At 46.0% G+C, this 26483-nt stretch overlaps 2 protein-coding genes across 2 annotated transcripts in view; one reads left to right on the forward strand and one right to left on the reverse strand.

The window, feature by feature from the left end:
* Nucleotides 1-387: 387 nt before the first annotated feature.
* Nucleotides 388-16877, reverse strand: SLC25A27 (solute carrier family 25 member 27). The gene is made up of 10 exons (XM_083178679.1): nt 16548-16877; nt 14740-14928; nt 14408-14492; nt 12835-12957; nt 12537-12649; nt 11354-11438; nt 6210-6302; nt 4103-4205; nt 2814-2898; nt 388-585 (listed from the first exon to the last, which is right to left on the reverse strand). The coding sequence occupies exons 1-9, from the start codon at nt 16639-16641 to the stop codon at nt 2827-2829; spliced, it is 957 nt and encodes a 318-aa protein (XP_083034805.1). The 5' UTR covers nt 16642-16877; the 3' UTR covers nt 388-585; nt 2814-2826.
* A 6-nt stretch (nt 16878-16883) lies between these two features.
* CYP39A1 (cytochrome P450 family 39 subfamily A member 1) overlaps nt 16884-26483 on the forward strand; it is a 56298-nt gene continuing 46698 nt past the window's right edge. Inside the window, exon 1 of the mRNA XM_083178677.1 lies at nt 16884-17184. Coding sequence (XP_083034803.1) covers nt 16978-17184 — 207 coding nt within the window. The 5' untranslated portion in view covers nt 16884-16977. The remainder of the gene's footprint in view (nt 17185-26483) is intronic.

The raw sequence follows: 26483 nt of genomic DNA on the forward strand, positions 1-26483 counted from the left end.
AACTACTAAGTTACAGGCTGGGTTTAAAAAGGGACAGTTAGAAGCTTGCAGTGATTACTCCCATTCTAAAAAAAGAAAGAATCGATTCAGATGAGTTTGTTACAGTTCGCAATGGGGTGGGGAGGAGAAATCATTCGATGGTCGATGGTGCTGTGGGCACATGCGAGGGGACGTGTCTTCGTAATACATACCCTTGAATTGTTTTGGGGGCATACAGTGGCCGGAGGGGGGGGGGGAATGTTTCGGCAGGGTGGGCTCTCTGGGACTCGGTCAACCAGAATCAGGGGAGGAATAGTAACATCTCCTGGCGTAAGAATAAATGTTACATAGGTTTGTAGGTTTGTGACACACACACACACACACAGGAACACTCATTGACAAGATTAATATTATATCCGGAGTCATATAATCTAGAGCTCAGCTGTATTGATATAGAAAAATAAAGGCTTCGCGATCTTCACAGATGTAACAAATTGGTAGAAATTGGATTTTTGCATTGTCTAATCCATAGAGATTGCATATTTCTGTAGTCCGTATTCCAATATCCTCCGTGCGCATCTGGTGACTGGCAGGGCTCCGTCATACCTGTCACACACAAAATAAACAATAGATTGTCAATGTAAATAACTGGCGGTATGTTTTCCTTGTGCCCGCTTCCTGTAGTCTTTATGCCAAGCTGCCAGCGACTAATTACTGATCAACGTCATACACGGGCATACTTTTATATCACCTATATTACCGTGATTGGGAATAGAAGGGGCTTAGTAAACTTGCAAAACTTCCCCCTAATACCACTTTTACACCAGAATACCGGGTAGGACCCGGGAAATCGAACACGGGAAATTGCCAGGGCATGCCCTGCCTCAGACCCCATTTACACTGCAATTCAATCCGGGTTATTCCCGGGTAAGGCCCTTTCACACTGAAAATGGATCAGCCCTGTCTTTCCTTGCTGGTGTCATTAAAAATGGACCTTTGGGCTGTTTGAGATGAGGTCACAAGAAAGGGAAAAGGGAGGGGGTGGGTTCTGCTCCCAGCATTGCAGCAAAGATGGCAGACGGAGTAGCTGTGTTGCAGTTGCAGACATGATGGTGCAGATCAGGTTTGGGGTCAGCCAAAGTGGAACACACTGCGTGACAGCCAGTGTGTGCTGCAGCAGATAAGGCTGTAAACACAGTGTGGAGTGTGCTTGCAGCACAGAGCGTGGTAACGCTGCTGCTGCGCTGCTACATGCGCCCTGTGCGGGTCTCCAGCAGATTACATCATCTGCCAGAGCTGCAGAAGCACCAATCAGCTCTTTGCGCCCCTCTACCCACCAAATAACCCGGATAATGGCCATTTACACCACCCTGAGCCCCGGATAAGCCCCGTGTCCGACCCTGAACATTTGCCGGGTCAGATTCCCGGGGAACAGTACCAGTGTTATTTTTTTTCAGCCCATTTACACCATGCCCTGCCCCGGACTGGAGCGGCAAAATCCCGGGTCCAACCTTTGGTGTAAAAGGAGTATAAAGCTGTGTACACACAGTGTGATAGTCGCTGAGCGATTTTGGCTTAAAATCGCTCAGCAATATATTGCTCAGTGTACAGTACTTGCAATATCACTCAGCAATATATTGCACTGCGTACTAGCGATATATTGCTCAGCGTACTGTTTTCATCAGCGACCAGCAATTTTGGCTGCAAATTGCAAGCTCTTCTGTCTCATTCTGTCTCTACCTCATTTGGACTAGAAATCGCTGGTGCACAGTGCATTGCGCACCAGCGACCAGCAATTTTTAGCCGTAATCAGAGGAGCAGGCTCCTGCGACCAGCGACCATGAAGAGCTGGCAGCGCGCTCCTGGCTATTTATCTCCCACAGCACATGTAATCACTGGCAATATGGTCGCTCAACAACCATAGTGCCAGCAATATGTGCTGAAATCGCACCCGTGTGTACACAGCTTAAGGTAATTGGGGTTATCTAGGTTTACATACCATCAGTTTAAACCGCGACACTCATGAATTACACAGGTTATGGGGCTGGCTGACTTCAAGCCTGCACATTACTTGGTTTTTTAATCAGCCACAGAACCTGTGTATTCCATGATTAAAGGCACATTGTGGTAAGCCTAGGATTATCCTACACTGCCCAGGACCAGTCTGTAACATAATGTATATGACTCTGGCCGCCACCTATTGGTATAATATACATAGAAAGTGCTGACTTTTATTCAACTTTTATTTGTTCTTCAGACTTCAAATGATATAGCCACAGAATTCAGAGGGGGACATTCAGTTACCCACAATGCCTCGGTGCACACATTACCGTCATTCTCCTGTACACGTTAAGGGGTATACTGTATTTACTAGGATAAGAGTTCTATTGGCCATAGCAACCATTAAGATAAAATCTACTATCTTCCAGAAGGTGCTAAATAAACAGGAAGTATAATCTGATTGGTTGCTACAGTATGGGCAATAGAACTCCAATCTTAGTAAATTTACCCTAAAAGAGTTAAGGTGCCCATACATGGTGCATTTGAACAGTGCAATGCGATGCGATGCACGCTCCCACGGGTATGAGCTGCACATACTTTTTGTACTGCCTTCTGATCGCATGCGTTGCGCGCGATCCAGTCCATACCGGGTGTGATCATCGCACCGTGTATGGGCACCTTGAAAGGAAAAATTAGATCCTGGACGCTTAGTGCTTTCGCCCGAGTGTTTGAGATGAACACTGTTTCCATCACAAAGAACTAAATGGCCCCCAGTGACTTAGCACACATATTACTACCCATATACAGTACAAGCACATTTAGGAGCTCCTTACCTAATGCACAGATTCAGAAGGAACTGACTCCTGCAATTCGTCTTATCTGCTCATAACTCAGCCAGAACACCAGCGACCAGGGAGCCTGGGGAACAATGTAAGTGTAAGACCAATAAATTAATAGAAGGTTGTTGTTTTTTAAAGGGATAATCCCCAGAAAAATGGGATGCGGTAATTTGGTCTACAGCATTATGGTCGACACAATTAGGTCGACATGGTTATAGGCCGAAAGGTCATTAGTTCGACACTCAAAAGGTCAACATGGAGTTTTTCACTGTTTTATTGAGCCGACATGTGCCGACAGGTGGTATTTCATGCCCTACCATCCACTAGAGCTTGGTGGGAAAATAAAAGAGTGTGCTGAGGGGATGCGGTGCACTTTACACTGTGCCCATGTTGACTGTGTTGACATTCAGGTAAAAAAAAAAAGTGAAAAACCCCATGTCGACCTAGACATTGTCGAACTAATGACCTGTCAAACTAACGACCTTTCGACCTAGAACCATGTCGACATTTTCCCATGTCGACCGAATGACTGTCGACCATCATGCTGTAGACCAAATGATCCCAACCCCAGAAAGGGTATGGATCATTAGGTCACCAGCATGATGGTAGACAGTCATTAGGTCGACATGAGTTAAGGTAGACATGACTTTAGGTCGACAGGGTCATTAGGTCTACATGGGTAAGGTCGATATGGGTCTTTTTTGTTTTCTTTTTTTTACACCGGAATGTCAACACAGTGAACTTAAACACTAAAAGATAGCACCGCGTCCCCTCGCTGCGCCCGCCATGCTTCGGGCACACTATTTTATTCTCCCACCATGCCCTAGTGGATGGTAGGGCATGAAATACCGCCCGTCGGCACATTTTTGCTAAAAAAAACTGTAAAAAACCCCATGTCGACCTAATGACCCATGTCAACCTTCCTGCATGTCTACCTTAAGTCATGTCGACCTAAATGCATGTCAACCTAATGGTGTCGACCTAATATTTGTCTACCATCATGCTGGTGACCCAATGACCGTATCCCATTTAAAAATGATGTTTGTGTATATAAGTGTATTCTATAAAGCAGGCATTCCCAACCACGGTCCTCAGGGCACACCAACAGTGCATGTTTTAGTGATATCCAGGCTTGAGCACAGGTGACTTAATTAGTACCTAAGTGATTCTGATCAAACCATCTGTGCTGAAGCCTGGATATCAGTAAAACCTGCACTGTTGGTGTGCCGTGAAGACCGTGGTTGGGAATGCCTGCTCTAGACATTGCAGTAATAAGCTTTTACCATCCTCATCCATGTAGGAATGAAACCTTTATAGAGGGACAGGAATCCTTCCCCGCGGACGGCTTGAATAAAGCAATCGGTGGAAGACTTGTACAAAATCCCCCTGTAAAACAGACACACAGGACCGCGATCACTTAAACGCAAACGGCCATGATCATATAAACAAACTACAACACGCCTCTCGATTTATGTAAATAAGCCTTTGGTATTCACAATGGACTGCTGGGTCATAACGTCCCTTTAACCACTTGTTTTTAAATCCACACCTGTAGACTTGCTATCGCTCCTAAGTACAGGATTGGATATCCTGTGTAATATGCAAATGACTATATACCCTCTCGCTGAAGCAGTGACCAGGATACCGTCAATATATATACGTTAAATGTAAAGATGATTATTAGAAGCACAAGGTCTCTACAGCAAATAACATTCTGGGAGGTGAACCCCTGTCCTGCACTGAGGCACTCCCAACAAAGGTGAAGCACTGTGTCTGTACAGAGAAATGTTTCCTCGTCATCAGCTAGTATCATACCGTGCACATTAAATACATCATTCACTCGTAGGAGAGTGATGTCATTGACATTACCCCGAGGTCTCTCCTGCTAACATAAGACAAGCAGAGGGAACATCATCTCCACATTTATATTATGTAAAATGTATATACTGTACATGAATGCACTAAAATCAGCATTTTGTCTAAGGAAAAATAAAGGGTCTGACCAAATGGATTAGATCTCATGGGTTATTATATATTTACACAGACCTCCCACGTAATCAGCAGAATAGTGTTAAGGCCCCCACACACTTGAACGAGCTTTTGTCCGATTTCCGTCCGATATATCGGCCGAATTTTGGCAATAATCGACAGATTATTGCTGATTATCGTAAAAATCGGCCGTTATATCGGACGATCGGTCGGAAATCAGACAATTGGCCAAAAAATCGTTCTAGTGTGTGGGGGGCCTTAAGATTCATGGATGTCTAGAACGCCAGAAATGAAACCAGAAAATTGAGTTCCCCAATTTATGGCGTTCCCAACCTCGGTCCTCAAGGCACAATAACAGTGCAGGTCTTAGGGATATTCAGGCTTCAGCGCAGACGGTTGCATCACAATAAATGAGGTCCTGCTTTAAACGCCAGCACTCATGTATGGACATCACATAAACCTGCACTGTTAGTGTGCCCTGAGAACAGAGGTTGGCAATGCTGCTGTAATCCGATTGGTTAGTAGATGTAGCGGGATCAATTCATTCTCCTGTTTGAGTAAAACGCATTTTGCTAAAAAGGCCTCATAGAGAAAAGCATAATATTTAGAGGGAGATGGATCAAACCTTCGAAAGAGATAAAATGGAGAGGTAAAATACCAACCAATCAGCGCATACCTGACATTTTTGAAACCCAGCCTGTAGCATGGCAGTTAGGAGGCGATTGGCTGGTATTTCTCTTTCTCCAAGGTTAGATAAATCTCCCACTTTGTGACCGGTTCTCTGATCAGTTATGGCAGGGCTGGGCAATTGCGGCCCTCCACATGTGGAGGAACTAGACATCCCAGCATGCCTTGCAGCAGTTTCAGCATGGCCACATAGCAAAACTAATGCAAAGCATCCTGGGATGTGTAGTTACTCAACATCTGGAGGGCTGCAATTGCCCAGCCCTAAGTTATGGCATACTGAATCTACCATGTTAAGGTTGACAATACCATGGTTGACCACTAGAGGTCGATAGTGTCTAGTTAGATGCCTATACTTGGTCGTCCATGTTTAGGGCACACTATTATGTCCACTTGGATAGTGGAGTAGGAACCAAGTGGACCGACACCATAAAAAGATGATCAGGAACCCGTGTCGACCTTGCTACTGTCAACCAGGTTCCCATCAATGCTTATATTCCGTTGATCGCCAGTCACTGTCTATCTAAATGCTGGCGACCAAGTATAGGCATCTAAACGCCATGGTATTGTCTACCAAAACATGGTGGATTCTGCCGTCCGGATACCTCCTGATCTATGTGCTCACTAGAAGGAAACAACAAACAGAAAATAAAATAGTATAAATGTCCCGGCTAATGGTGTCATTTCCTGCATGTAACACATCAGTAACACACTCACCGTCCATGCTTGTCTCTTGGTTGGTTCATTATCCTGGTCTTGATGACGTCAGCCGGAGTACCTAGAGTTGCCGCCACCAGACCGGAACATATGCTATTCAGAAGAGACAAGGTGAGGTCACACATCGAGCTCCGTAATTACTTCTGTCAATGACATTAATCTGCCTATAGCGGTTATTCTAAAAAATTCACACAAACCTTATACGGTTTGTTACGATGTCGTTCCCAGACTTACAAAACCGCCAGTGTTTGAACGTAAAGGGAAAGCTGCAGAGTTATCGGGCTTACACAGTGTTCTCCGGTGAGACTAGATTTATCCTGTATGCAGGATATTAATCGTCAGGCAATGGCGATCGCTATGGCTCCTACACACGCAGCGGTGTGTAGGCCCCATTACTGCTGATGAGGTCATTGCCTATGACATAGGAGATTGCTTATATTTTTTTTAGATAAAGGCCATTAAATAAAAAAAAATGGGTTTGGCACCCCGTTCCTAATCCCCTCTGCACTTCTAATTACATACATTGCTTCCTGTGTTTATCTTTCAGTGCCCTGTGCCATGTATTTATATAACCAGGCAGTGCTAGTTATTTTTGCTGCACTGGGAACCTTATAACTCAGCTGTACTCCTGCTTTGGGTACAGCACTGTATGGGGGGCAGATCTGTATCATATCCAAGGGTGAGTGATTAAAGAAATAGATGTAAAAATAATACAAACCAAGTAAATCAAGTCTTGAGAAGGTGATAACGGTTATAACCAGAAGGAGAGTGGAAGCAATTTACTTTGCAGGCCAGATCACAGGTAATAAAATATTCATATGCAAATTGTGCAATTTATTTTTAAACAGATGCTTACTTAATTGAATGGTCTGGATAGTGCCTTACTGGCAGTTTTCTGGCTGTGAAAGCAGGAAACCCCTGAAGCAAAGTGCCTTGTAGAATTATAGGTAATTAGTTTCTTCCATATAAGAGATCAGACTGTTATAACTCTATCAGACATTAGGGTGATGTAAAAAAATAAAAAAAGATCGGTACTTGTTTCCTAGCAAGGCGCCAACGATTTTAATTGTATCCATGGGGTCCGAAAAAATTGCGTCGATCGCATCGTATGCAACCAAATCGCATGCGATGCGATCAACGCGATTTTTACATTGGAACCAATGTTAAATGCCCCCCTAGACCCCAATTTTCATTGTATACCCACCCTGATGGGTCAAATGCCCCCCCATTGTTAAAACCACCCCACGATGAACGCCGAAGCGTGGCGAGCGCAGCGTGGAGTCGATTTTATATAGTGTGGCGAGCGCAGCGCATTATTTCACAGGTATTCCGCGCATTACTTCACAGGTATTACATGCATTACTTCACAGGTATTACATGCATTACTTCACAGGTATTACATGCATTACTTCACAGGTATTCCGCGCATTACTTCACAGGTATTCCGCGCATTACTTCACAGGTATTCCGCGCATTACTTCACAGGTATTCCGCGCATTACTTCACAGGTATTCCGCGCATTACTTCACAGGTATTACGCGCATTACTTCACGGGTATTACGCGCATTACTTCACAGGTATTACGCACATTACTTCACAGGTATTACATGCATTACTTCACAGGTATCACGCGCATTACTTCACGGGTATCACGCGCATTACTTCACGGGTATTACGCGCATTACTTCACGGGTATTACGCGCATTACTTCACGGGTATTACGCGCATTACTTCACAGGTATTACGCGCATTACTTCACAGGTATTACGCGCATTACTTCACAGGTATTACGCGCATTACTTCACAGGTATTACGCGCATTACTTCACGGGTATTACGCGCATTACTTCACGGGTAGTACGCGCATTACTTCCCAGGTATTACGCTCATTACTTCACAGGTATTCCGCGCATTACTTCACAGGTATTACGCGCATTACTTCACAGGTATTCCGCGCATTACTTCCCAGGTATCACCCGCATTACTTCACAGGTATCACGCGCATTACTTCACAGGTATTACGCTCATTACTTCACAGGTATTACGCGCATTACTTCACAGGTATTACGCGCATTACTTCACAGGTATTACGCTCATTACTTCACAGGTATTACGCGCATTACTTCACAGGTGACGCGCATTACTTCACAGGTATTACGCTCATTACTTCACAGATATTACGCGCATTACTTCACAGGTGACGCGCATTACTTCACAGGTATCACGCGCATTACTTCACAGGTATTACGCTCATTACTTCACAGGTATTACGCGCATTACTTCACAGGTATTACGCGCATTACTTCACAGGTATTACGCGCATTACTTCACAGGTGACGCGCATTACTTCACAGGTATCACGCGCATTACTTCACAGGTATTACGCTCATTACTTCACAGGTATTACGCGCATTACTTCACAGGTATTACGCGCATTACTTCACAGGTATTACGCGCATTACTTCACAGGTATTACGCTCATTACTTCACAGGTATTACGCGCATTACTTCACAGGTATTACGCTCATTACTTCACAGGTATTACGCTCATTACTTCACAGGTATTACGCGCATTACTTCACAGGTATTACATGCATTACTTCACAGGTATTACGCGCATTACTTCACAGGTATTACGCGCATTACTTCACAGGTATTACGCGCATTACTTCACGGGTATTACGCGCATTACTTCCCAGGTATTACGCTCATTACTTCACAGGTATTCCGCGCATTACTTCACAGGTATTACGCGCATTACTTCACAGGTATTCCGCGCATTACTTCCCAGGTATTACCCGCATTACTTCACAGGTATCACGCGCATTACTTCACAGGTATTACGCTCATTACTTCACAGGTATTACGCGCATTACTTCACAGGTATTACGCGCATTACTTCACAGGTATTACGCTCATTACTTCACAGGTATTACGCGCATTACTTCACAGGTGACGCGCATTACTTCACAGGTATTACGCTCATTACTTCACAGGTATTACGCGCATTACTTCACAGGTGACGCGCATTACTTCACAGGTATCACGCGCATTACTTCACAGGTATTACGCTCATTACTTCACAGGTATTACGCGCATTACTTCACAGGTATTACGCGCATTACTTCACAGGTATTACGCGCATTACTTCACAGGTGACGCGCATTACTTCACAGGTATCACGCGCATTACTTCACAGGTATTACGCTCATTACTTCACAGGTATTACGCGCATTACTTCACAGGTATTACGCGCATTACTTCACAGGTATTACGCGCATTACTTCACAGGTATTACGCGCATTACTTCACAGGTATTACGCTCATTACTTCACAGGTATTACGCGCATTACTTCACAGGTATTACGCTCATTACTTCACAGGTATTACGCGCATTACTTCACAGGTATTACGCGCATTACTTCACAGGTATTACATGCATTACTTCACAGGTGACGCGCATTACTTCACGGGTATTACGCGCATTACTTCACAGGTATTACGCGCATTACTTCACAGGTATTACGCGCATTACTTCACAGGTATTACGCGCATTACTTCACAGGTATTACGCGCATTACTTCACAGGTATTACGCGCATTACTTCACAGGTATTACGCGCATTACTTCACAGGTGACGCGCATTACTTCACAGGTATTACGCGCATTACTTCACGGGTATCACGCGCATTACTTCACAGGTATTACGCGCATTACTTCACAGGTGACGCGCATTACTTCACGGGTATTACGCGCATTACTTCACAGGTATCACGCGCATTACTTCACAGGTATCACGCGCATTACTTCACAGGTATCACGCGCATTACTTCACGGGTATTACGCGCATTACTTCACAGGTATTACGCGCATTACTTCACAGGTATCACGCGCATTACTTCACGGGTATTACGCGCATTACTTCACGGGTATTACGCGCATTACTTCACGGGTATTACGCGCATTACTTCACAGGTATCACGCGCATTACTTCACGGGTATTACGCGCATTACTTCACAGGTATTACGCGCATTACTTCACAGGTATTACGCGCATTACTTCACAGGTATTACGCGTCCTCTCGCCACGCTTCAGGCTCGGTGGCTCGCTGCGCTCGCCACACTATATAAAGTCAACTCCACGCCGAAGTGGATAGTGGGGGTATGAAAAGGTCGGAGGACGCGTACCGCCGCCCCTCGCGGGCTCGCTGCGATCGCCACGCTTCGGGTTGGCCTTCATCGTGGGGTGGCGTTAACAATGGGGGGGCATTTCACATACAAATTACCCATCAGGGTGGGTATACAATGAAAAATCGGGTATGGTGGGACATTTAACATTGTTCCCTATGTAAAATTGGGTCCATCGCATTGGTCGCATTGTATGCCATTATAATGGCATACAATGGACCCGATTTTACATAGGAATTTAACATTGAGTACAATGCATACAATGTTAAATCGCGTCGGTCGCATCGCATGCCATTATAATGGCATGCGATGGACCTGATCTTCTAATTGTCGGGAAAGGCTAAAAATAGCCCAAAATGTTGTCGGTCGGGTCCCATCGCATACCTTAACTTCAGGTATGCGATGGCCCACGATGGGCGCTGTGCTAGGAAACAAGTAACAAAAGATCTGTTTCAAACTTGCTGGATATGGGGTTAGGGAGCTGTGAAGATTGGAGGTAGGAGCAGATAGGGACTGGGGGTGGGGTGGAGAGTTTGTGGGCTAAAAACTGTCACAGCTCAGAACGTACAGTGCAGAAGCCGGGTTTTTAACTAGTAAATATATAAAGTTTGATAATACCCCAACAGATATTTAAATGCAGCCTTTTTTTTTTTTTTTGCCTGTCATCACAAACAAAAAAAAACGTTATTTTTTTGCAGAGTGCTCTGGTGCATCTAGAACACTCTGGTCTGTATCTCAGCACTGATACACAGACCAGACTGTGCTAGAGCAGACAGCGACACCCCACGCAGGAAAGAGGAACTGCACGTGCTGTGACAGGAGCAGGGTGCTTCTAGAGTGAACACTAGCAGCTAATAAAAAGGTTAATGATCTACTGCACATTGCTAAATGCCACAAATCATCTCAATAATAAAACTATATGTGTACAAAAAAACTATAAATGCCAGCAGAAATTACCTAGAGACAGCGTGGCATACACTGTTGTCCTTGAGGCTTGTGTTCCGAAGCAGAAAGTGCTTCACGGTATCATAAGTGGTCAGATCTGGGGGGGAAACACAACACAGGAAAAGGACTAGCAACACAGAGTTATGCCCAGAAAAATGGCATTCTTATATTGTACAGTAACGGACGCTTACTAAGGGAACTGCAGGGTGTCATTTGTTATTTTCCCACTGGCCAATGACTTGCACCAGCGAGGGTGTAAAGGTCACTAACTCTGAACCATGTGACACATATATGCATATATCATAGGTGTAACTGAGCTCAAGGAGGCAGTATTTTAAAATAAGGAGACCCAACTTGAACAAGAAGGAACTATAGGGGAAGATGTATTAAGCCTGGTGAAGTGATGAAGTAGTCAGTGATAACGCTGCAGCCAAGCAGCTCTCAACTGTCATGCTACAGACTGGGTTTGAAAATGACAGTTAGGAGTACACCTGCGGGTCCTTGTATGCTGATCACTTATATTACTATCCATCTATTCTGCCCCAGCGTATGTGGCATCTGCCCCCCTGCGTATCAGGATAAGCTGCCAATACACTGGTCAGCCAGAGCAAAGGATGGATACTCGGGGCCACGGTGACACAACTAAGTCATCGTGGTCAAGCCAACTAGACAGTGCCAATAAATCAGGCATTGTACAGCGGGGGTTGGGACTACAATGATGTGATTCGTTGAGCAAACCCTAAATATAAGGGAAGGGGTTAAATTCAGCCTGGTACGAGCGTGTGGGGCCCTTTATCTCTATCACAGCTTTGCTAGATCTCCCTTTGGTGACGATGGGCTGCAGAAGACTTAAAGGTGTGCCCATACACTAGTAAGATTTATCTGCAGATCTGGCTGGTTGGAACAAAAACATGGTTATGGATGAGTGACAGTTTGTCAGTTTTCCAGCATTTCCAAGCAAATGGTCAACTGTCATTTGCTCTCATTCATAACCATGTTTTTGTTCCAACCAGCCAGATCTGCAGATAAATCTGCGTGTGTATGGCCACCTTAACAATCAGATACAGGCTTTGGTCTGATCACAGTAATACGGACACATCTGATAAGTCCCTGGGGTACAGTCTGCATATCCCCATACATAACCATGCTGCTTCCCGGGCCTCGGTAGGCTTTGACAGGTCATCTTTACATTTACCTCCCATATTTACTAAGGCAGCTCTCTGAACATTTGGGATCCATCCTGCCCACAAGCCACGTATTCCTCCATTGGACACAATGGTTACTAGAGCGTGATACACTCCTCGCACTCTGGAAATACACAGATGAAAGCTAATGAGAGGACACAATAAATAAATTAATTAATCTTCAGATCTTATAGTCACCACTGGCAGTGGGTAAGTGTCCTATACCGTAACGCCTTGGCATTGTGTGGCACTGCGGGCAGACATCACCGGGGAAGAGCCCCATTAGATGCATGTGTGTGGCATCCTTACCGGGGTGGTTTCCCCTCCAGCCTCCGCCTCCCCTCCATCTGCATCTGAACTTTCACCAGATCTGTTGGACTAGCGAAGAACTGGCCGACAGCTCCAGCCGACATCCCGCTCACCACGGCCTTCCTGGGACAGGAAACCAACAGCCACAATTATATAGAGAAGATCATTAGAGAAGGGAGTATCTGAACACGGGGTGGTGCTTAAAGGTTGATGGGGGGGGGGGGGGGGGGGTGTTGACATTTTCTGTCCCTGATGTTGACAAAGTTGACATGGAAACCGTCAAAGTGTACCGCATCCCCTCACATGGCTCACTGCGCTTCCTTGTGTTACCCCATAATCCTCCCCGGTATTCAGCCAAGACATGACTAACTGCAGCATCAGGGATTAATGGTTCTCAGTGATTGGTGGTTGTTGCCCCCCGCCCCCAGCACTCATAGGATATAATTACAATAATGCTATCATTGCTAAAGGTGTGATCAAAACTAACACAAGAACCATACAGCTGAATAAACACTAATAGGCATAATAACAGAGAACTGACTTTTAGAGCATAAAAGTAAATAACTTATTTGCTTTGCACTGAGAAAAGTGTTATCTTAAAGTACAGGTAGGACCCAGCCAGAGTCAGCTGATATTATGTCACTCAGCACAAACAAATCAGCTGGCATGCCAGCCTGTGCCACTGCCCCCAGCGGGTCTGGCAATGACAGGATACAACCGGATGGCAGGCTGCGGTCTTGGTCTGAGTACACAGTTATACAGGGGCAAGGGTCAAGGACTTGACGTAGGCCCAGCAAACCAATCGCTAATCAACAATTTACTGTAATGTTCAACCCATTTTACATTATTATTATTATTATTAATATTCCATTTTTATTATTGTTCTTGTAAAATAAAAATGTTTATGTCTATGTATAGGAATACCAGTGTTTCACAGAGGTTATTATAATGACCTGATTAGAGTTTTGCGGAAACTAAGGGGGTAATTCAGAGCTGTTGTGCGAATCCGCAATCCGTTCGAATAGGGAACGACTGCGTTTCCGTATGGATCTTAGCACCCAAAATACCACCCCTTGGGGTGGTAACTGGACATTTTCTGGGAGTTTCATGGAAAAACACAGGTGTTAGATAAATGTTCACCAATCTTCTATCCATAGTCTACACCAGGGGTAGCCAACTCCAGTCCTCGAGAGCTACCAACAGGTCACATTGTCCTGCTCACCTCGCAGGTGCACAGGTGCCATCATTACTGACTGACACATTTTAAAAGATCCACAGGTGGAGCTAATTACTTCACTTGTGATTCTGTGAGGAGACCTGGAAAACGTTACCTGTTGGTTGCTCTCGAGGACTGGAGTTGGCTACCCCTGGTCTACACACACCTCATTATAAACTGTATAGCAGCTCTCATACACTGTAAGGGTGCTGCGGCCTACCCGAGGACGCCCTGGCAGGCCGCTGTACCTGCTAGGAGATAACCTTGTACCTATAGACCATTCTCAATTTTATTACTTCAACTCAATTCACATTAGGAACAAATAAAAACCATGGACAGAAACATCTATATACCTACCACAAAGGGAAGGCCTCATCCTCCCCTTTCCCAAAGGCAGAGTCTCGCAGCTGCTCATAGGCCACCATCCGGACTCCGGAGTACACTGTGCGACATAAGAAAGCAAACGGAATATATGAGTACACCCGGATTACTTACTGCAGGATACTGGTACAGGGGAGGAGCTCCTCTACACAGGGTGACGTGCTTTATTTTTAAACTACAATTTAGATATCAGTTTGGACTCACCCCACCCAAATCTCACCCATGCTGCACATGTTACATCTGCCCCACCTGCAGTGCAGCATGGTTTTGATATTTCAGGTGAATTCCCATGTGCAGGGGCTCATTACCAATATGGCGATAGAGGGCAGGCGTAGCGCCCTGCCACAGCTTCAGTAAGCCTTCCTCCTGCACGATTCCCACTGCTGTGCGTACCATCCCTCTGTATGGCGCAGCGGCTCCTCCACCGCCATGTTGCTTTAATGCAGCTTCTCCTTGTATCTGTAGCCGGGTTTTGGTGAGATCCAGTGGAAAGGTCACTGCGAACAGGTAAGACAGAGGAAGTGATACTAACAGGCCGTCCCTGACAATACTCTATTACCGCATGACGTTAGCGAACAATTATAGAGAGGTTTCTGGTATAACACAATATTGTGTCAGATAATGTGTTTTCATCAATGCAGCTGGGGGGGGGGGGGGGCTATATTTATTTTTTTGCATTCTACAGCTTTGATTGGCTACAAGTCAGTCTGAACTTTTGAACTATCTAAGTTGTGATTGGCAGCGGCTACAGGTTAAGGTGCCCATACAATGATCGATTTCAGACGATTTCATGCGATCCTGGCGATCCATTACTATCGATGGCTGGTTGCGGCATCGCCCTCGAACGACAACCATTGATGGCGACTGCACCGATGGCCATCCCTACCGCTTGGGATGGGTCTGTGAACAATGTAAAAGTTATGATTGACTACAAGTTGGGCTGGTTCTGTGAGCATTGTAAAGCTCTGATTGGGTACAGATAGCTGCGGAACTGTATTTAACTTCTGTGGGCTCTAGCCCCGTTTACATCAACGTTTCTTACATTTAAGGCACCCACTGGTGTTAAATACATGAGTTTTAACTAGTGTTTCTAAGGCATGTAAATCAGTAAATCAGAAATAATGGTTGCTATTAACGAGATACTAGAAACCACCGTTGGCTAGCAGGGTGGTATCGTTCATGTTTTAAGAACGCATCGTTTTACCAAAATACTCTTATCGCCAATAAATGCAACATGGAATCCTGTGCGGAAGTTCAAAAACGGGATGCGGCCATAAGTCGACACTGTCTAGGTCGACAGTGTCTAGGTTGACCTCTATTGGTCGACAGTCAAAAGGTTGACATATCAAAAATGTCGACATGCAATAGGTCAACATAAAAGGTCAATGTGGAAAAAGGTCAACCTGAGTTTTTCATGATTTTTTTTTAACCAACGTTTTCACTTTACCATCTCAGTGGGCATGGACAGAGAATACTATAGAGTCATGGGGATGCGGTACACTTATACGGCGTCCATGTCGACCTATGTCGACATAGATAAAAAAGGAAAGAAAACTCATGTCAACCCTTTTTTTCACGTTGACCTTTTGTTGACGTTTAGACCACATCAACCATTTTTTATGTTTCGACCATTTATGGTTGACCAATACCGATTTACTTTCTGCCTGTCGACCTATCAACTGGCATCCAATATATACAGTTTTTCTAGCATTTAACAATAGTTCTCCCCCAGCTGCACCCCAGGCCAGGCACAGGCATGCTGGTACTTATAGTTCTCCGAAAGCTGCACACCATGCCAGGCAGAGGTTAGAAGGGGCTGCACAGGCATGCTGGTACTTATAGTTCTCCCCCAGCTGCACCTCAGGCCAGGTAGTGGTTAGAAGGGGATGCACAGGCATGCTGGTACTTATAGTGCTCCCCCACCTGCACCCCAGGCCAGGCATGCTGCTACTTATAGTTCTCCCCCAGCTGCACGCCAGGCCAGGCACAGACATGCTGCTACTTATAGTTCTCCGCCAGCTACAGGCAGTTCCCCTGCAGCCATAAATCACGGCTAATAAATTATATACTCAGTATCGCCCATAGCAGCAGAGACACAGGGACACAGACTCTGTACCTAGCTCGGCCACAATGGCTGCACAGGCGGAGAGCAGGAACTTGCTGACCCGGGGCCACCTGTCCGGTACAGAGCCTCCCGCGGGTGACTGCATGCCCAGGAGCCGGCTGCCATACACCGGGACTCCGAGTCCCAGCAGCCCCTGTTAAGCAGAGACATAAGGGAGGACCCAGCTTTGCAGCTCTCACACTTATGATTGGCTGCCTTCCTTGCCCGGCGACGCTGATTGGTTGGCCATGGTCTGAGAACTAGCGTCACTGGGCAAGGATGGCAGGCAGTCACTCAAAGCGATGTCCTTGGCAACCAGCACGCTCTGCCTCCGTCGCTCTGCCCTTTGGCCACGCCCTATGTGTGACGTGACGACCTGTCAGGTTCTGTGAGTTGACAGGTGCCTCTGTGCCAGTCGGCTGCTGGCTGGCGGCGGGAGGTGATGCTGGAGGAGGTCCTCCCTGTGCCCGTCACCGTGCTGGGGGTCCTGCTGGCTCTCCTGGCCGGGTTCCTGGCGAGATGCCTTCTTTCTATGAGGCCCCAGAGCCACCGGTCCCCTCCCTGCCTTCGGGGATGGATACCCTGGCTGGGGGTCGCCTTGGAGATGGGAAAAGCCCCCCTGGATTTCATAGAGAGAGCCAGGCAGCAGGTAAATGGCAGCATGCACCTGATCGGCAGTGGGCAGCAGCTCCCGACCCTGCTGGTGGCTGCTGACCCTGTAACAGGGTTATTATGGGAGGTTATGATGGTATTGAATGCTGCAAGTATTATCTCATTCATTTTCTTATTTACAGACATTTGCAACTATGAATGTAGTATATCTGGGGCTTGTTCAGAATCATGCAGAGTGCATCAGAAAGCAGTTCATTTGTGCAACCTATTCAGAGATGTGGAGAGACTATAATGCTCAAATTATCTCTCTCTCTCTCTCTCTCTCTCTCTCTCTCTCTCTCTCGTACTGTCTAGATCAGGGGTGGGCAACTATTTTGGCTGAGGGGCCGCTTATCAAAACCAGAAAATATTCGAGGGCCGCACACATAATCACAAAATGCTTTAAGATTTTTAATCAATAATATTTGTTATGAATGTTACAAGACATACAGAATATATATATATACACACACACACACACACACTTATACATTATAGATTTAACGTCAACCCGCTCATCGCATGCAGTACCTGTACTTTCATTAAAAAGAAACTTGGGTACTCTTTACCTAGAACGGCGCCCACGATTTTGATCTTAGGCATCGCAAGGTAAAAAATCGCGTCGGTCGCATCGCATGCGACCAAAAAATCGCATGCGATGCGACGGACGCGATTACCGCGATTTTACATAGGGAACAATGTTAAATGGCCCAATTGACCCGATTTTACATAGGGAACCATGTTAAATGGCCCACAGACCCCAAATAGCCACCCTCAAGTGTGAAATGGCCCCCCAATTGTTAACGCCACCCCACGATCAACGTCAACCCGAAGCGTGACGAGCGGCGGCGGTACGCGTCCTCCGACTTTTTCATACCCCCACTATCTACGTCGGCGTGGAGTTGAGAATAGAAAGTGTGGCGAGGCAGCCATTTAACAATGTTCCCTATGTAAAATCGCGGTAATCGCGTCGGTCACATCGCATGCGATTTTTTTGGTCGCATGCAATGCGACCGACGCGATTTACATTTTAACATGCATTTCTATAAAAAATCGCGGGCATCGTTCTAGGTAAAGAGTACCAAAACTTGTTGACCAAGGCCTCTGGAGTGATGCGGATCCTTCCCACAGTATCCACACACCACCGCGGACACCCGGGCAGTTACCCAGGAGAGTGAGTGCCGGTTCGTCCACCACTTATATATATATATATATATATATATATATATATATATACATACACTGTGTGCGGGTATTTGCCTGTTGCTTACTTAGCAGCCGTTTTGCCACCTCATAGATGTGCATGTCAAAAATCCTGCTGCACCCGCCCTGCACACGATTCAGGGAGCCTGGGAGGGGACGCGGAAAAACTTTAATACTGCTGCCGCCACTGTTGATGCCTGTCTGTGCCTGCCACGCACAGAACTTCCTGGAGCCTGGGAGGGTACGCGGCGACACTCTGTTACAGCTGCCGTTAATGTCCGTCTGTGCATGCCGTGCACAGCATTTCTGGGAGCGTGGGAGGGGACGCGGTGACGCGGCTGCGCCAACCAATGACAAGCGGCTATAGTCGGGCCGCTTGTCATACTAATATATGTCAGATCGGCGGGCCAGACCTAAGCGGCTCGCGGGCCGCATACGGCCCGCGGGCCGCCTGTTGCCACCACTGGTCTAGATAGATCATAGAGATAGATACAAACATCTCTGCAAGTGATATCATTAACGATATCACTTGCAGCTCCCTGCACACTCTGCGGACCCTTGTTAGGCCACTGCTTCCAAGGTGGATACAGGTAGGGACAAAAATGTACACCGTAATGCCTATTACACATGTCACACACCCATTAGTATACCACATGCCATAATGCTCATTACATGTTATGCCACACACCGTAGTGGCCAGTACACATTATACCATACACTGTATTACCTATTACATATTTTCCACTTGCCGTAATGCCCATTACACATTATTCCATACATTGTAATGCTCATTGCATATTATGCCACACACTGGCATAATATGCAATTACATATTACATACAATACCACACATATTATGCCACATACTGTAAATTCTGCTTACCTAAATGCTCGTTGCTCTGGGCTTCATGCTTGATGCCAAGGGTTTACATGCTCATTGCCATAAGTTTACATGCTCTGCCTGGAGTTACATGCTATGCCAGGGGTTACCATTCTCTGTCAGGGGTTAACATGCTCTTTGCCATGGGATTAACCTGCTCTGCCAGGGGTTGCATGCTCTGCCAGGGGTTAACATGCTTGTTGCCATGGATTTACATGCTCTGACATGGGTTACATGCTTTGCCAGGGGTTAACATGCTCGTTGCCATGGATTTACATGCTCGTTGCCATGGAGTTACATGCTTTGCCAGGGGTTAACACGCTCGTTGTCATGGAGTTACAGTACATGCTCTGCCAGGGGTTAAAATGCTCGTTGCCATGGATTTACATGCTCTGACATGGGTTACATGCTTTGCCAGGGGTTAACATGCTCGTTGCCATGGATTTACATGCTCGTTGCCATGGAGTTACATGCTTTGCCAGGGGTTAACACGCTCATTGTCATGGAGTTAAAGTACATGCTCTGCCAGGGGTTAACATGCTCGTTGCCATGGATTTACATGCTCTGACATGGGTTACATGCTTTGCCAGGGGTTAACACGCTCGTTGTCATGGAGTTATAGTACATGCTCTGCCAGGGGTTAACATGCTTGTTGCCATGGATTTACATGCTCTGAAATGGGTTACATGCTTTGCCAGGGGTTAACATGCTCATTGCCAAAGATTTACATGCTCTGACATGGGTTACATGCTTTGCCTAAGGTTAACACGCTCATTGTCATGGAGTTACAGTACATGCTCTGCCAGGGGTTGCATGCTTTGCCAGTGGTTAACATGCTCGTTGCCATGGATTTACATGCTCTGACATGGGTTACATGCTTTGCCAGGGGTTAACACGCTCGTTTTCATGGAGACAGTACATGCTCTGCCAGAGGTTACATGCTGACTTCCAGAGTCGGATCTCAGCCCCAGCAGCATGCAGGGAGGCAGCAGACACAGAGCAACCAGCCACCCACCTTCCACCTTGGAACACATTGACCTGGACATGGGTGGGGAACCAAGTCTGGGTTTGCTAGGCCGGAGGCATGACACTGGCACCTGATATTGCTGGTGGTGGCTGGGATAGGAATGTGGGGAGCGGGGCGGGCTGGATTCTGCAGAGTGGGTGGTACTCCGACGGAAGGCAGCCTCTCTCTGACCCAGCTGCTCCCGGCACCCAGGGACTACCTACCCTAAGTATCCTCCTGTCGCCGAGCCACGATAAACTCCCAAGTCACGTGGCGGGCTCAGCAGGCCCTGGAGTTGGAGAGCGGAAGGACCTCTGTGATGCTGCTGCCCCCACGCCAGCCCACGTTAGCCCACATCCGCACTCCCAATCTGACTCTGGCGCACTCAGACCTGGCGCACTCGCCACCAAATAAAAAAAAGTGTGTCCAGACCGGGGCCCCCCTGACAGGCCCGGGCCCGGGTAAACTGTACCTGCTCCCCCCCTCTCGGCACCCCTGACACTGAACCGATCGGTGAGGTCACCCAGCCCCCCTGTAAAAGTCATTTACAATATATTCAGGATTTAAACCCCATACATCTTTTAAAAAGTTATCACTCAGGATCATAATGTCGACATTGAAAAAGGTCGACATGAAAAGGTAGACATGATTTTTTTTCACTTTTGTTGTGTCTATGTCAACAACTGTCGACATGGATATCCAATTAGTGTAACCCGTACCCTCACATAACTTGCTGCGCCCACTGTGTTTCGGGCTTGGTGTCTCACTACGCCTGGCACACTATTATATTCTCTCTCCATGCCCTAGTGGATGGTAGGGTATGAAATACCGCCTGTCGGCACATGCCAGCTCGAAAAAAAATATGCATGTCGACCTTTTTCATGTTGACCATTTCAATGTTGACCTTTTGGCTGTCGACCTTTGGACCCTGTTGACCTTTTGACTGTCGACCAATAGTTGGCGACGTTATGACTGTCGACCTAGAGTCAATCTATGGTGAGTCCGTATACCGATTAATTAAATAAATAAAAAATAGAGAGAGAGAGAGATGCATATATTTTATTAAGAAACAAAGGCGCTCACAGGGGACTTTAAAATAAAAAAGAAAACAAACTTTAACAAAAAAGCAATCGGGCGCAAAACCAAAATAAAGAACGTTCCAATAATTGATTGATTAATTGTACCGATTAAATCGGTTAAATCATAATCATTAAAAAAAAAAACTAATAAAGGCTGCTCCCAACTAACAATCTGGCAATTGTTCAATTTGAAGAAGATTAATATAGAACTATATACACACAATTGAATTTGTAGTCAATGGTGTATATAAAAGAGAGCGCCACACGATTGGATTGATCATACAGAATTCATCAATTCATTACTAGAGCATATTTTAAAAAATTCTATAAAAAATTTAATCGATTAGATAATATAGACAATAATGAATAAAAAAATAAACAAATAAACAAACACTTGTTGAGTGGATACAATAAAATGAATTAGTTCATTCAGCATAGTCGGCTTCAGAGTTATAATTCATTAAAAGCTTTGTTTCAGATATAATGTCCTATATTAGGAACAGGTAATATCTCACCCTGTTAGGCTCTGGTGGAAATCGGAAAGAAATGGTAGGACTCTCAGTGGAGAATGCAAATTTGTGCTGTGTTGGAGATAGCGCAGAGGACCACAAAAGGAAGAGGGTAATATGGTTGTATTGAACCCTAGGGTCTACTCCGGGAAACCTCACAATACTATTGCTGCTGGATCAATATAAAGGTTTGGTACTTGTTTCCTAGCACGGCCACAAAGATCATGATCGTGGGCATCGTGAGGAAAAATCGGGGGCATCGCGGCCATCGCATGCACTAAAAAATCGGGTGCAATGGCCGCGACGCGATGCCCGCGATTTCCCCATAGGGAACAATGTTAAATGCCTCAATTTAGCCGCGATGCCCCCGATTTCCCATAGAAAACAATGTTAAATGGGTCAATTTACCCAAATCATCATAGGGAACAATGGTAAATGGCCCAGAAACCCCCAAAAACACCCCTGAACAGTGAAATGTCCCCCCAAAAGTAGTTTACGCCACCCCACGATCAACGCAAACCCGAAGCGTGGCGAGCGCAGTGAGCCCGCGAGGGGCGGCGGTACGCGTCCTACGACCTTTTCATACCCCCACTATCCACGTCGGCGTGGAGTTGAGAATAGAATAGTGTGGCGAGCGCAGCGAGCCACCGAGCCCGAAGCGTGGCGAGCGCAGCGAGCCCCGCGAGGGGACGCGGATACCTGTGAAGCCCGCGAAGGGACGCGTTTACCTGTGAAGGTATCCGCGGCCCCTCACGGGGCACGCTGCGCTCGCCACGCTTCGGGCTCGGTGGCTCGCTGCGCTCGCCACACTATTCTATTCTCAACTCCACGCCGAAGTGGATAGTGGGGGTATGAAAAGGTCGGAGGACGCGTACCGACGCCCCTCGCGGGCTCGCTGCGCTCGCCACGCTTCGGGTTCGCGTTGATCGTGGGGTGGCGTAAACTACTTTTGGGGGGACATTTCACTGTTCTGGGGTGTTTTGGAGGCTTTCTGGCCCATTTACCATTGTTCCCTATGATGATTTGGTGAAATTGAGGCATTTAACATTGTTTCCTATGGGAAATCGGGGGCATCGCGGGTACATTGAGCCATTTAACATTGTTTCCTATGGGGAAATCGGGGGCATCGCGTCTGGACCATTTAAGCCTTTTTTAGCCGCATACGACGCGACCGACCCGATTTTGACAGTTTTCAATGCATTTCAATGGGAAAATCGAGGGCATCGCGTCGGTCGCGTTGTATACCACTAAAAATGACACCCGATGCCCGCGATTGTGGCCGTGCTAGGAAACAAGTACCAAAGGTTTCCCTGCGCTATCTCCAACACAGCACAAATTTGCATTCTCCACTGAGAGTCCTACCATTTCTTTCCGATTTCTACCAGACCGTAACAGGGTGAGATGGACCATGGTTCTTATAGTTTCCAGATAGTTTCCCTACATCGATGGCAAAGGAGAACCGATGTGTGTTTTGTTTTTCCAATGTGTTGAGACACGGAGCATAGCTCCACCCATTCAGTCAAAGATGATGGATAACCATCGATAGCTAAAACTATCGATGGTTATCCATCACGTAGTTTATGACTTTTGAGTTTATCAATGGCTGGTTGCAGAATCACCATCGATGATGACTGCACCGATGGCCATCCCTAATTATAGCTAAAAATAACATGTGCTCGTTTCCTGATTTAAAGCTAATCTGCCAATTACCTTATGGCTTTTAAAAGTGAATCACCAACACAACCCCTGAATTAGCACTAAGGGGGCAGCTGTCACATGTTTAAGATAAATGAGCTTACCTAGGGTGCATGAGAAAGCTGTGATCACAGAATGGTTAATTAAAAATGAACCCAAATATATACAGGTTACCACCGCATTATCCATATATATGCACACATACACATGTACAGTATAAGCAGGGGATTGCTACCTGACCTATTTGCACATAGGGGGTTATTCTGATTCGTATAAGTCCCAACATGACCCATTCCAAAATTCCAGGAGGGACACAATGCTCTGTTCCTGGACTTCCCTGGTAATGTATGATTGCCATCACCTGTATTGAACAAGTTAATTGCTAAGAATGGCGTTTCACCACAGGTGATGACAATCATACATTAATAGGGAATTCCCGGAGCAGAGCATTGTGTCCCTCCTGTAGAGGGTGATGTTGAGAGGTATAGATTCACTCGGAAAGGCACAATCACTCTCTAATGGACAAAACCATATGCACTGCAGGTGGGGCTGATGTAACGTGCAGAGAGAGTTAGATTTGGGGCGGGGGCTGTACTTCAAACTGATATCTATATTGCAGTGTAAAAATACATTTATTTTTATATTATTTACCCTGGGCGGAAACAATAAAACACCCAAATGTAACTCTCTCTACACATGTTACATCAGCCCCACCTGCAGTGCACATGGTTTTGTCCATTAGAGATTGTGCCTTTGCGAGTGAACCAGAATAACCCCCATAGTTGGAGCTACTTGCACATTTGGCCAGTGGCACAGACTAATCTACAGGTTTTATGACCTCAGTGTCTGGGTGACATTTATATGCGGCCTTCCTGATAATACATTCTGGTGACCGTTACCGATATTGTGCAACTTCTTATTACACCAATCAGGCCAGCCACAGATACCAGATTTATATCTCTGCCCGTATCTGCTGATATCCAGGCTTCCAGAGTCCTAGGGATACATTCTGCAAATCTTCTAAAAAAAAAAAAAAGAGGTGATGTTGTCCATAGCAACCAATCAGATTCTGTCTATCATTTTCTAGACATTTCTGGTTGCTATGGACAAAATCACCACCTCTCTTTTTATTTTTGGAAGCTTAAGTAATTTTATCCCATAGGGGTAAATTTACTAAGAACCTTGTTTGTCCCAGGGGTCGCCACCGGTGCAGTCGCCATCGATAGTTGCCATCGATGGCGATGCTGCAATCGGCCATTAATAGTAATAAACTATCAACAGTCATCCCTTTTCTTTGACTGACTAGCCCTTTGGCCAATCAGAACTTGGGGACGGGACTTAATTGGTGTCAAAACATCGGTTTTGCGGTGCCATCAATGGAGGGAAACCTCCTCAACATCGGCCATAAACCATCTATGATTTTGATTAATCGATGGCCGGGATGTTTGTCCACGCTGCTATTCTATACCATACTTATGGTCGACATGTGTTTTTCACGTTTTTGCTTTCTATGTCGACATATGTCTGTGTGGACACCATGTAAGTGTACCACATACCCTCGCGTGGCTAACTGCGCTTGGCACACAATTATATTCTCACATTGGGGCAGATGTATTAAGCCTTAACAAGAGATAAATGCAAGGGTGATAAGGAGAGATAAACGTCCAGCCAATCAGCTCCTTACTGACTTTTTTCAGACACAGCCTGTAACATGGCAGTTAGCAGGTGATTGGCTGGACGTTTATCTCTCCTTATCACCCTTGCATTTATCTCTTGTTAAAGTTTAATACATCTGCCCCTCTATGCCCACTTGCATAGTAAACTATGGAAAACCACCTTTATTAAAAAACTTCATGTCGACCTTTTTTCGTGTTGACCATGTCTATGTTTCAAGGTATCGACCTAGGCATACCACTACTATAAGCTCATGCCATCTTCTGGTGGCGTTAGCGGGCAGGGCCTGGTTTCTGGAGGAATTGCGTCATATATGGGAGATATCGCCCACATTCCCTCCTTAAATGCTGGCGATCCTCTGAAAACAGCAGCAATTTTGGTGCAATAAATATGCCCCCTTGCCATTCAATGCTGATGTGCTATGAGCGGTAGGGATGGCAGCAGGGTAGAGACAAGGAGGGGGATGATCCAGGCGTTATGCTTATAATATGGTGGCTGATTCCTATGTAGATTCCAAGGCTTACGGTGTTCTGTACTGGGAATTGGATGGTTGGGCCTCTTAAAGGTAAGCGATCTGAGAATGGTTTCTAGGGCAGGCATGTCCAAACTGTGGCCCTCCAGCTGTTGTGAAACTACATATCCCAGCATGCCTTGGCCCTTGCCATAGTTTTAGCATTCCCTAATAGCAAGGCATGATGGGACTTGAAGTTTCACAACAGCTGGAGGGCCATAGTTTGGACATGCCTGGCCTAGGGACTACCCTGGGTGCCTAGAAATGCCATTTAAAATGAAGAGACCTTTGTCCCTCCAGCTGTTGTTGAACTACATATCCCAGCATGCCTTGCAACAGTTTTAGCTTGGCCAAATAGCAAAACTGGGATGTGTAGTTCAACAACAGCTGGAGGGACAAAAGATCCCCATCCCTGGTCCACTTCCTGTTGACCACACAGTCTTTTGCTTAACTCGCCTGCGCAGCACAGAGCAAAGTATCGGCAAAGCTCATTTTCCTAATCTTTTAGCCCTTCCCTCTTCCCTTAGTTCTGAGTGACTCTTCTCTTTGAACCCCGTCTGTCTCCTTTATCATGACCGCTGCCTTCCATTCTCTGCCATTTCTGCTTCATCATGCTATGTTCCTGTAAAATAAATGAAAATTTTCCCCTTTGCCCCAGTTCATGGACTTTCCAAGCTGCCTCCACACAGCTCAGACCTTGTCCTCGCCTTCCATTATTTCCATATGTGAATGTCATTACT

The sequence above is a fragment of the Crinia signifera genome, chromosome 3 (assembly GCF_055691185.1).
Source record: "Crinia signifera chromosome 3, ASM5569118v1, whole genome shotgun sequence".
Lineage (NCBI taxonomy): Eukaryota > Metazoa > Chordata > Amphibia > Anura > Myobatrachidae > Crinia > Crinia signifera.